At 41.0% G+C, this 12,484-nt stretch overlaps 1 protein-coding gene across 6 annotated transcripts; it reads left to right on the top strand.

The window, feature by feature from the left end:
* Positions 1-557: 557 nt before the first annotated feature.
* LOC124487247 (volume-regulated anion channel subunit LRRC8D-like) lies at positions 558-7,964 on the top strand. 6 transcript variants are annotated; one of them, XM_047049422.1, is made up of 4 exons: positions 559-775; positions 2,662-2,792; positions 3,205-3,288; positions 3,469-7,964. In XM_047049422.1, exon 4 carries the CDS (start codon positions 3,471-3,473, stop codon positions 6,003-6,005), a length of 2,535 nt encoding a protein of 844 aa, XP_046905378.1. In that variant the 5' UTR covers positions 559-775; positions 2,662-2,792; positions 3,205-3,288; positions 3,469-3,470; the 3' UTR covers positions 6,006-7,964. The 6 variants fall into 6 exon arrangements, with proteins under 6 accessions (XP_046905381.1, XP_046905380.1, XP_046905378.1 ...); XM_047049420.1 differs by having other exon boundaries at positions 2,662-2,772; XM_047049425.1 differs by lacking the exon at positions 3,205-3,288 and having other exon boundaries at positions 558-775.
* Positions 7,965-12,484: the final 4,520 nt, after the last annotated feature.

Below are 12,484 nucleotides of genomic sequence, written 5' to 3' on the forward strand. Positions count from 1 at the left end.
CTTCATGTAAACTTTTGAGTGCAGACTGGGGTTATCCAAGTAGCCTATCGAGTATTCGAGCCCCTAGGGTCCGAGTTTCTGTCACCCCAGCAACAATACATTCCTGGTTTGAAGGTAACAACTGGTTTTACAGGCTGTCTCATCCGGGTGCGAGTGTTGTGAGTTGTTAGTGTTGCGTATACAGAGTAGTATACGCAATTTAATATTTAGGATTTGACAGGAAGGTGCAGCCAGGTGTACAGTAAACAAAAGCTTAATGACACTGCTTTGTTTTGAGTGTTGGATGCCAATAGCCTACTAGTAATATATATTGCACTCTTAATAGCCTATAACTTCTTAAAATTAAGTTCTTAAACAAAAATGTAGCCCTAATATTCATCACATATTTGACAGTAGGCCTGAGAAGATTTTGCAAGTGGACACATTGCCTACTGTAAGCCTAGCAGTGTAGCTTTACCTAATACAAAATTAAAAACAAATTACTTAAAGACAAAACATGTTGTCACACAGTAGCCTATTTTACAGTATGGCTAATGTAACTGTTACTGTAGGCTACAACCATCCTGCACCGCAGCATGTCGCTCGAGAAGCATCCGAGAGACATTCTAATCTGCTTATACCCCGACCCGTACATGCTCCGGTTCACGCTTGACTAGATAGGAGAACCGCTTTGTTCTTGGCCTACCCTGCTTTATCGAAACATGGGATATACAAAGAATAGAGCTATTCATGTATTGGTAGAGGTATCGGGTTAGTTGGACCAAATCATTTGAAGGTGCGTATTCGACATAGCCTAGGCTACCCTAGACGCTGATAGAGGATACGGGCTTGCTTTATTTTATGTAAGACGATTTCTATAAATAACGGCACCATATGTTGCTTAATATTTATCAGACTAACATGCAGTAAGGAAAATAAAGTAGGCAGGAAAGGGGTAGAAGCCCATGTAAGCAGATCTTCAAAGCGGATAGTTATAGCCTAATCACAGTTTATTACACATTTCTACATTAATTCTGATATTGTTTGGATCATAGTTGCTTATATATAGGTTATCCGACACAAGATGTATCATATCTAAACAATTACAACGAATGATTAGCGATGTGATTCATTTGAATCGGAAGTATTAAAGAAACATTGCTGAGATAAAACTGTTTCATCGCATCTCGTTTACGGTGAAGTTTATTCTAACAGAAAAAAAACAATCAGCCACAGACTAATAGAAAGTCTCCTACAAAGAACATGTCCATAGCAAAACACGTTAAATCAATTACGGAATACGTTTATAGTTAGCTAATAATAGTTGGATCAATATCAATGTTCACTGTGAATGAAACTGCTGTGTCACAAATGCCGGTTACCCACGACCCTATGCAGTTGTCAAAAAGCAGGCATGGCGTCGTGTCCAGTTTAATAGCAATACCTAATAGACATGTATATTCTAACATAACCATTGTGGATAATCAGATATCGTATTTTTTCAAGTTTATACGGTATTCATTTATAAAGCTGGTTTGTTGTTGGTTGAAGTAGGCCTATACTTTCACATAGCCTTTGGAGAGGGCACATATTTGCAACAGTCAGTAAAAGTAAAGGCTAATGAGACTATGAGATTGACGCATATGTGTTTGTTTAAATAATCTATTCGGACCATGTAAACAAATGGGCCATGCAGATGATTCAATTGCATGTACTAGTCTTTGGGCGACTATTGCAGCTAGACTGTGTGTCACAGATCCCTTGGCCCCTCTGTCACTATGAAATAGCTTAGAGTGGACCAGCATGTATCCAATGTGTCATAATCTGTCGTGCCACACCAGTTAAATGCCTTGTGTATGCTTGGGACAATGATAAAACATCAAACTCATCATATATACTCATCATGGACTCTGCCACTTTGTTTAAACCAAGCCAGGAGTAGGATGTATGTATGATTATTTTCTTCTGATAGATGTTTGGTAAATATTCTCATAGTATAGAAAAGCCTTTATTGTCCTTGTGTTTGTATACAATTAAATCATGAGGCAGTGATGCTATCATAGGCTATACTGTTGGATGGTACCACTTAAATATGTCTATTTCCACTTATATACACTCTAAACTATTCTTGGTATGGTCTAGGTTCATTGCTTCCTTCAAGCATACATATCTTGAAGAACGTTGTCACCTTGTTGACTGTTGTGATTAACCACAGGGTGAAGTGGGCGGGCCACAGAATGTGTTTGCAGTCACAGTCTGTTGTTCACCAGTGGAGATCATGCAGCAATGCCCCTATTGTTCGTTGAACTGCTTGTCTGTACTGAGAAACATGATTGGATGCATTTGATGGCAATCATCATCTGGTCTGACCTTTACTTCCTCCCCCCTTCTCATCCCCTGACCTACTTAATGTGTGTCCAGTACAAGATTAAACTAAGGCCATGCTCGTGGAGTTATGTGGACAGTCAGTGCATGTTATGTTCACCATCTTGGGGAGATGCAAGGATTTCTCATAATGCACATGATCTAACATACAGAAAATGTGCCAACTCTCAAATGGAGAAGCGATATATGTCTCAAGAGGCCCCACCGACTATGGTTCCCCACATCCTTTGAACTGATTAGGTCAGGAAAGCATGCCGTTCTCAGTCACATGACTACTTTCACCATCACTTTTGTTAGACACGTTTGACTGAACCAGAGCTGCTGTCTGCTGTGCCACATAAATTCAAAGTGCGGTGGGACGGCTGATGCTATGAGGTCGGGTTCACCCTTCATTAGCCATTGAGACAGGTTAGTCTGTAAATACGAATGTGAGTTCTTCCTATTGTCTTTCTTAAGCTTTGGGGTTTAGGCATGAAGGACATTGAGACTATGGTGGATTGCACTCGCTATCTGGGGAATATGTGCTATTTTGGTTGTCAGGGTTGATGTCCCGGATGAGTGAATGCTGAACCTTTTGAAGGTGATGAAATGTGCTCAGGGTAGTAGTATAACTGTCCGTGTTAGAAAATAATGAGGTGTAGGAGTGGAGTTATACAAAACAGTGAAGTTTTCTTAGAAACGTTTAAACATAACAGCCATGTTGTGTCTTGGGTGGGGCTTCTTAAGGATTTGAAAGTTAAGAGTGCAAATGAATGTATTTATTGATATCAAAGGTAAATACATTTTCTGAAGAGAGGAACAAAACTAGATAGGTGGTGATGCCTGCTATGTTTCTTGAAGAACGGAATGGTATTGAGTTGGTGAGGTGGTTCGTGTCAAGACAAGCTTTTGAAGCTGAAGAATAAGCAGGTCTCTACTGGTCTGGTATGCAAAGCCTTTTGTACTTTTTTTCCTAATGTGTCTGATGTGATGGGGGAATCCAAGGGCATCTGATTAGTTAATATCACTGCTTTTGTGACTTCAAAATGCTTTGTTGGTCTTAAATGACACCGGGAACTGCTTCGGGAGAATAATCTTTTTGATTTTTCTGTTTTTCTGTTTCAGGAATGTTTACCCTCACTGAGGTAGCCTCCCTGAATGACATCCAGCCAACTTATCGCATTCTGAAACCATGGTGGGACGTGTTTATGGATTATCTTGGTGTTGTTATGTTAATGCTGGCAATATTCGCTGGAACGATGCAGCTGACCAAAGACCAAGTGGTTTGCCTTCCTGTTCTGGAGCAAACCTCGGAGGAACCAAGCGGCTTTACAACGTTTCGTCCCCCCGAGGCTACTGCGGGGGTGGGGAATGGAGCAAGCAGGGTAACGCTGGCTGCAGCGCCCCGGATAACTGGAGATCTACCTGATAATGTTGTCCATCAGATTCACTTCGCACAGGCAGGTGCTGTTGGCCAGCCTCGCCCAACAGGTGTCCGAACAAACTTGGACTTTCAGCAATATGTTTTTGTTAACCAAATGTGTTACCACGTGGCCCTCCCATGGTACTCCAAATACTTTCCGTACCTTGCTCTCATCCACACTATTATACTTATGGTCAGTAGCAACTTTTGGTTCAAATACCCAAAGACTAGCTCAAAAATTGAACATTTCGTTTCAATACTGGGAAAGTGTTTTGAGTCTCCGTGGACAACTAAAGCGTTGTCAGAAACTGCATGTGAGGACTCTGAGGAAAATAAGCAGAGACTCACTGGTGCCACCTCTCTTCCAAAACATTTCTCCACCAGCAGTGAAGAGGGCAGTCCAAACCAGTCCACCCCAATGCTTGTCAAATCTGGTGTCAAATTCTCTGCTGAAAAGCCTGTCATCGAAGTTCCCTCTATGACCATTCTAGACAAAAAGGACGGTGAGCAGGCAAAAGCACTTTTTGAAAAAGTAAGGAAATTCCGTGCCCATGTGGAAGACAGTGACTTGATTTACAAGTTCTATGTTGCACAGACTGTAATCAAAACAATCAAATTCATTCTGATCTTGTGTTACACAATGACATTTGTTGCTGCCATTGATTTTGACCATGTGTGTGAGCCTGACATAAAACACTTAATTGGCTATGCTAAATTCCAGTGTACACATAACATGGCATTCATGTTAAAGAAGCTACACATCAGCTATATTTCTCTTATTAGTGTTTACGGCATGATCTGTGTTTACACCCTGTTTTGGCTCTTTCGGCGGCCTCTCAAAGAGTATTCATTTGAAAAAGTCAGAGAGGAGAGTAGTTTCAGTGATATACCAGACGTGAAAAACGACTTTGCTTTTCTCTTGCACATGGTTGATCAGTACGACCAGCTGTATTCCAAACGTTTCGGTGTTTTTTTGTCGGAGGTCAGTGAGAACAAGCTGCGCGAAATCAGCTTGAACCACGAATGGACGTTTGAGAAACTGCGACAACACGTTACTCGCAACGCTCAGGATAAGTTGGAGCTTCACCTTTTCATGCTGTCGGGAGTTCCGGATGCGGTGTTTGACCTCACCGATCTGGAGATCCTCAAGCTGGAGTTGATTCCTGAAGCCAGGATAACAGCTAAGATTTCCCAAATGATAAACCTTCAAGAGCTTCACTTCTACCACTGCCCAGCCAAAGTGGAGCAGACTGCTTTCAGTTTCCTTCGTGATCACCTCCGGTGCCTTCATGTCAAATTCACGGACGTGGCTGAGATTCCCACATGGGTGTACTTGTTGAAAAGTTTGAGGGAGCTATATTTGGTGGGGAATCTGAACTCGGAAAACAACAAAATGATTGGCTTGGAGTCCCTCCGAGATCTTAGGCATCTGAAAACTCTGCATCTCAAAAGCAACCTCACAAAAATCCCAACCAACATCACAGATCTTTCTCCACACCTGCTCAAGCTGGTGGTGCATAACGACGGCACTAAACTCTTGGTTTTAAACAGCTTGAAGAAAATGATGAACCTGTCAGAGTTGGAGCTTCATAACTGTGAACTGGAGAGGATCCCTCATGCCATCTTCAGTCTGACCAACCTGCAGGAGCTGGATCTGAAATCCAACCATATCCGCACGATTGAAGAGGTCATCAGCTTTCAGCACCTCAAAAGGCTCATCTGTCTCAAACTTTGGCACAATAAAATAATAACCATACCGTTGTCCATAAGCCATGTCAAAAACCTGGAATCACTCTACCTTTCTCACAACAAACTCGAGTCTCTGCCCTTACCTCTGTTCAACCTACTCAAACTGAGGTACCTTGATGTTAGTCAAAACTCCATAGCGGTAATCCCTTTGGAGATCGGCTTTCTGCAAAACCTCCAGCACTTTGCCATCACAGGCAACAAGGTTGATGTGGTACCCAAGCAGCTGTTCAAATGCACCAAACTGAAGACTCTATGTCTCGGACACAACTCAATCTCTGCCCTCCCAGAGAAAATAGGCCAACTGGTGCAGCTAACACAACTAGAACTGAAAGGAAACTGCCTGGACCGCCTACCGGCCCAGCTTGGCCAGTGTCACCTGCTCCGCAGGAACTGCCTCGTGGTGGAAGATCATCTGTTCGACTCGCTCCCCTTAGAGGTTAAGGAGGGCATCAATCAGGAATCGAATGTCTCTTTTCCAAATGGAGTGTAGGTGGAGTTGATGAGTGGAAGAGTTGACGGTTGTTGCATGTCACCTGAAAGAAAGGTTTTGCTCAGGGCTGATTCTTCTTGAATGAACAGATGATCTAAATAAACTTATTTATAGAAAATAGCACTGTGTCCATGCGCAGAGTAGATCCTGGGTACTATGGGAATGTCCAAATGCTTGTGCAATAACTATGTGCTTTTGTTGGTGTTTGCAGGTGTTCAAGAAAAATGTAGGGATGCTCATGACAGACTTGTAAATGGCAGTTTAGAAATGATAGATGCCTAGATTGGCTCTGCCTCAAGTTGTACTGTTTTTTTCCTTTTGTTTTTTGTTTTGTCTATGACTTTTTTCTAGATATTTTAAGCTTTTTAACCTGATTCCATGAATGTCAAAATGTAGCAGTTACAAATACAACTATTTTAACTTGTTTTACCTTTTTGTATGTTGTTCATACTTTGGACCAAGGGTAAAAGACATCTCCCAAAGGTTTGTCTGGAACTTGCACTTTTGTCAAGTGGGTAGCTGGAAATATCTTTGCCTCTAACAAAATGCCACAGGTCATAACTTTTTATAATAGTGGAAAATAATACTTCATCTTAATGGTAATAATAAAAATATTTTGCCTAGATTCAGAAGATTTACTTTTTCTATTGGCTCCCAAAATAACTAAAATATAATATCTTAATGTTGAGGTCTTTGAAGTAAACAATCAATACCTTTTATAACAAGTATTTGAATTAAACTTTTTTAAATCGAATTATTAATGTCAAATGTCCTTACCTGTTTTTTGTTGTAGTTGTCTTATTTCATGTTTAATCGGATAACATGAAAACATAATATGCATAACGAGAGCCAGACTTCCGTCTACTAAACCTAATGACACAGATTATTGATGGATTTGACTCCAAATTACATCCACTTTGCCTTGCATGCATGGTGTAACAACTGCTTCGACCTATTGTTTTTGTTCTGGGTGAGAACAGTTAGTATTGCATGACTGGCTGCAGTCCTCAGACCCAGATGACTCCCTTTGGAGCCCCAAATTGTATAATCGTTGTGTGCCACATCCTCACATTTTTCACATTCTCACAAGGCAGTAGTGCATTAAGGATAAATAATATTGTATTGTTCAAGGAATGGAATGGAATGAGAAAGCTGGCTGGCCATGATTGTGATTTTATTCTCACTTTAGGGGAAGGAAAAGATGTGCCTCGCATTTATATAGCTTCTTTTCTCCCAAGATATTTATCAGGATATAATATATTTATATACTGTAATAATTTGTAAATTAGTATATAATATGACCACCTAACCAAATGATTAACCTAAGGGATATTGATGATCCTTTGTTATGATTCGCCAACCTTTATACATTAGACCTTTGACTGGTAATACTTGACATTAGCATATATATTTAATGCTCATTTATCAAATCATAATAATAAAATTTAGAAAAATTAAATGAATCGTTCCATTAGTAGCATTGAATAAAGCAGATGATCTGCATTTACTAGAGCTAGAGCTGCTAACTGTTCATATCCTGGGGATTGTTGCATTAGATCTCATTCATCTGGATATATGGTACTGGTCATGTGATCCGATTGCCAATCAAGACCAACGATTGCCAGGTGTGTTTCACAAATGAGTGACTGATTATGAGCAAGTGTGACTTTTCTACATCCTCATTTGGAGTGGTAGGGATAGCTCAGTGGTTAGAGTGTATAACTGCAAAGCAAGAGGTTGGAGGTTCATATCCCCCCCAAGGTGCTGTTGAACCTTTGTCTTTAAAGTGGGCTTTTTGTAAAGATACATTTGAATTCTGAAGGAAACTGAAGCAAGTCCCTGGTTGCGTAGGGGATAAGCACGGGTACCATGTAAGCCAGGGGTGGCCAATCCTGGTCCTCGAGGGACCACTGTCCTGCATGTTTTAGATGTTTCCCTGCTCCAGCACACATGTTTCAAATGAATGGGTCGTTATCAAGCTCTGTGGAAGCCGGGTAATGACCATTCATTTGAATCAGGTGTGCTGGAGCAGGGAAACATCTAAAACATGCAGGACAGTGGGTCCTGAGGACCAGGATTGGACACCCCTGATGTAAGCTGTCTCAGGTCGCAGCTCATCCGGGTTTGAATCTGGCCGTTAGACTCTATGTGAAAATTTCCCACTGCTTCCTTGCTGTCATGTAAAACATGATTGTATGGCTTTAACCAGTGGCGTTTTAAAGGATAAATGTTCCATGAGATTTGAACCTAAGACCCTTAAATTTCAGGGTACCCATACTCATCCATTGAGCCATCAGGGACACTAGCATACATTAACTTGTTGAAAATACATCCTTAAGGTTAAGTGTGAGGTCATTAAAGAGACAGTTTCGGCAAGGAAAGACCATTGCAGACTTCCATGGGATTTGAACCCAAGACCCTTAACTTTCATTGTACACATACTTCTCAACTGAGCCATCAGGGACACAAGCATACATGAACTTATTGAAAACATATCCTTAAGGTTAAGAGTAGTTCATTAAAGAGACCGCTTCTGCAAGGAAAGACCATGGCAGCCTTCCATAGGATTTGAACCCACGACCGTTAGCTTTCATGGTACACATGCTTAAGCACTGAGCCATCAGGGATACAAGCATACATGTGTGAACACCAAATGTGAACACATTGAGAATACATCCTTACATCCAATTTGAGCCAGTGACATCTTGATCTGTTCTTGATCTGTTGTGCTCTAACCAATGAGCTAAACCTACTTGTGAGTCATGGCTGCTCACAATTGCCCTCTAATTTGTGAAAAACACCTGTCAAGAGTTTGAGTTGATTGTCAATAAGATCACATGACTGATACCACCTATCCAGATAAATTTGATCCAATGCAACAATCCCCAGGATAGAAACAGTTAGCAGATCTAGCTCTAACATTGAGTCTATGGGGGAACCAAGTCCTCAAAACTGACTGCTTGTTTTAGATATGTAAGTGCTTTCAAAACTGGATGGGCATTGTAGGGAATGTTATAGATCCAGATAATGGATTTTTAAATGTTATTTGCAGCACTCATCATTATTATAACAGCCTTTGCATCATCTAGAACAGGGGTGTCGAACTCCGGTCCTCGAGGGCCGCTGTCCTGCATGTTTTAGATGTTTCCCTGCTCCAACACACCTGATTCAATTAAAAGGGTTGTTATAACGACCATTCATTCGAATCAGGTGAGCTGGATCAGGGAAACATCTAAAACATGCAGGACAGCGGCCCTCGAGGACCGGAGCTCGACACCCCTGATCTAGAAGAACACATCTAGAACATACTTTTATTGCTCATTTATAAAATCATAATAATATTTAACATTTGAATCATTCCATTCATAGCATTAAATAAATGTAGATATAGGTGAGAGTTCTGTATGTTAAACTCTGAGCACAAACAGAGAGTTGAATGTGTTTCTGATTGGCTTAATGCTGAAGCCCATCCAGTTTTAAAAGCACTTACAGATCTAAAACAAGCAGTCAGTTTTGAGGACTTGGTTCCCCCATAGACTCAATGTTAGGGTTAGATCTGCTAATGCAGGGGACACACTATACGATTCTTTTAATCTTATAAGATTTTCAAACTGAGAGAGACCACAAACATGAGGAAAAAATCCTAGATTTAGCCGTTCTGCTCTTACAGTGTGTGGTCACTCTTAACACACCTCACACCAAAGGAACATCTGATAACATCTGCGGAACCGTCAAGATAATCGGGACATATGTTACTTAGGATTGTTGGAAGGGCCGAAATCGGCCCTATTATCCTGTGGTGTGTCCCCAGCATAACTGTCTCTATCTTGGGGATTGTTGCATTAGAATCAATCGTTAGATTAATCAAGACAAATTATTGTCAGGTGTTATTCACAAATTAGAGGGTGATAGTAGTGATCATGTGTGACTTCACATTTATTATTGTGGGAGGCAGGGTTAGTTTAGCGGTTAGAGCATTTAACTGCCAATCAATAGTTCAAAGGTTCAAGTCTCCCTTTGAAAAAGCGTTTTTTTTATATGCACCATTTAATAAACAAACTAATGACAGACAACCCTCCAAGTACTACATTGATGATCTTGCATATTTATTTTCAATTAAACTTTTGTTTGTATTCTGATTTATATAATGTAAACTTTTAAACCAAATTTAAAGTGGAACATAAACATACCATTCCAAATACACAATGCTTTCAGTGTTGGGGTAAAATCCTGTTTGTATGAACAACTACACATTGTGTTTTATAGCTAGCTAGCCTCTTGTGGGCATTATTAACAAGGCACAAAGTTTCATGCTGTATTCTTAACAAGAATTATATTGGTTTGAATAAATTGAATAAATTATGGCATTGACATTTTATTTTAGTTAGTCTTGCTCATATTCATCCACATTGTAGATCTGATTTTAAACGTGTACAGCAGTCAAGAAATATGCTTTTTACAATAACAATAAACACAAATATATTAAAAAATGTCTGTCTTTATTTAATTTTTAGGAGAAGTCTGTTCTTACAACATTAAATCATAAAATAGTCATTAAGAAACAATGATAGTATGGAATCAATAATATGTTGCAGATTTTTACATGTGAAAATTTAATATGTATTTTATAAACCTGACAAATGGGTCTGGGATTAGGGAGTTCCACCCTTTTATTATGGCCAGCGTAAAAACTGGTGACATCTCTTATATGACATGTGGCACAATAATGTAAGTGCAACACATTCAAATTGTGCACATAGTACAGCACAAAATCAAGTATCAGAAGTGCATAGTTCTAACCGTATTTTGATGGTCACAGTTATCGAATGGTCTGTACTTACCAGGCACAGTGTGTAGAAACCCCATTTCAGCTACCAGGCATGTTGAGGCATGGCACCTACGCGTTTTATACCTTGGGTCAGATGGCTGAGCAGTTAAGGAGTCGGGCTATTAATCAGAAAGTTGCTAGTTCGATTCCCGAACATGTCAAATTACGTTGTGTCCTTGGGCAAGGCACTTCACCCTACTTGCCTCTGGGAGAATGTTCCTGTACCTACTGTAAGTCGCTCTGGATAAGAGCATCTGCTTAATGGGTCATTTACCAAATTTTTTTCCAGATCTTTTTTATTTTATATGACTAATACTATAATAACTCTTAAAAAATATCTTTAATATTGTGTGTGTCTTCACTTCATTAGGAAGGTTCTCAGGTGTATGGTGTGGGGGGTGTCTGGGGGACAAGGGGCAGAAACTGTGACATATGCACCCCTGAACATAACATGCGCCCCTGAACACAAGTGATCGTGCCGTACGGCCTCAAAGGGTTAACGCATGCTGCGTAACCCGCGGCGACGTAGGTGGAGGGATGAAAGACGATATCTGGGTGACTCTGACCAGCCCTGACACCGCGGTTGTGGTTGTTATAAATCCGCCATTAGACTGAACATGAAGAAAGTCTAGAGTCCAGAGAACATCCCTCGTGGGGTGAACATCATTATTTCCCTGGAATCAAGGAGCGGTCCCAGCCACTCGTCACAAACAGTCACCCTGCTTCTCCCTCATGCGAGACGGCTGGCGTCCGCGTTCGTGAGGTGACCGTCAGGGTAGACGTGGACGCCGGCTGAGGACGATGCCTGGGGACAGAGACGGCATGACGAGGGTTAAAGCCCGCCGGGGCCCTAGTCTGTGGCTCTCAGTTATCCCGGCAACATGGACGCTGACGTCTGCCTGGACACAAAGCTGCTTAACGACATTTACATTTACATTTTACATTACATTTACATTTAGTCATTTAGCAGACGCTCTTATCCAGAGCGACTTACAGTAACGACGTGGTTGTACATGGAAAACTGGAGGCCTTATGGAGCCTGAGAGGGCTCTGTCCTTGAAACGATGACACTTTCGTGTGACACGTTGAGATATTTTCAGATCCGACATGTCCACGCATGGTCATGAAATAGGTTTGTATTTGCGGCCACATAAGTACTAATAAAGACAATCCAGTCATAGGTTTGACAAACTGTGTAAACGATCTCGACAGAAGCACACGGGACTCAGTTGTGTATGTGAGTCGGATGCACGCGAGTAGGAGGGAAGTAACTGTATGTAATTGTAAACTTGAGAGCAAAGCATTTCTTTAATGGTTAGCTCAGTTTATAGTTATGTGTTATGCTCGGTTTTTTGAAGTGTTTGAATGAGTGTTCCTTCAGGTTTGCCTGGAGAAAGGAAGCAGATCTCAAGCAATGGCACTTTGTAAGCACTTGCACAGCTGATGAGCTGCAATTATCTTTTAATGATTTCTGTAGGGCATCTTTCTCTCTCAGTGTGAACCCCCCCTCCCCTCCTGCTCCCTTTTCAAATTAAAATGTAGAGTATTTTGAAAACATTTGGTGATGAAACTGTGCTCTGTGAAGTACACTAATTACTGCGCCTCGCGTTGGCACTCTCGGTATGGCAGCTTTGACGCCTGCTGACCAGGG

This window comes from Hypomesus transpacificus, chromosome 26, assembly GCF_021917145.1.
Source record: "Hypomesus transpacificus isolate Combined female chromosome 26, fHypTra1, whole genome shotgun sequence".
NCBI lineage: Eukaryota > Metazoa > Chordata > Actinopteri > Osmeriformes > Osmeridae > Hypomesus > Hypomesus transpacificus.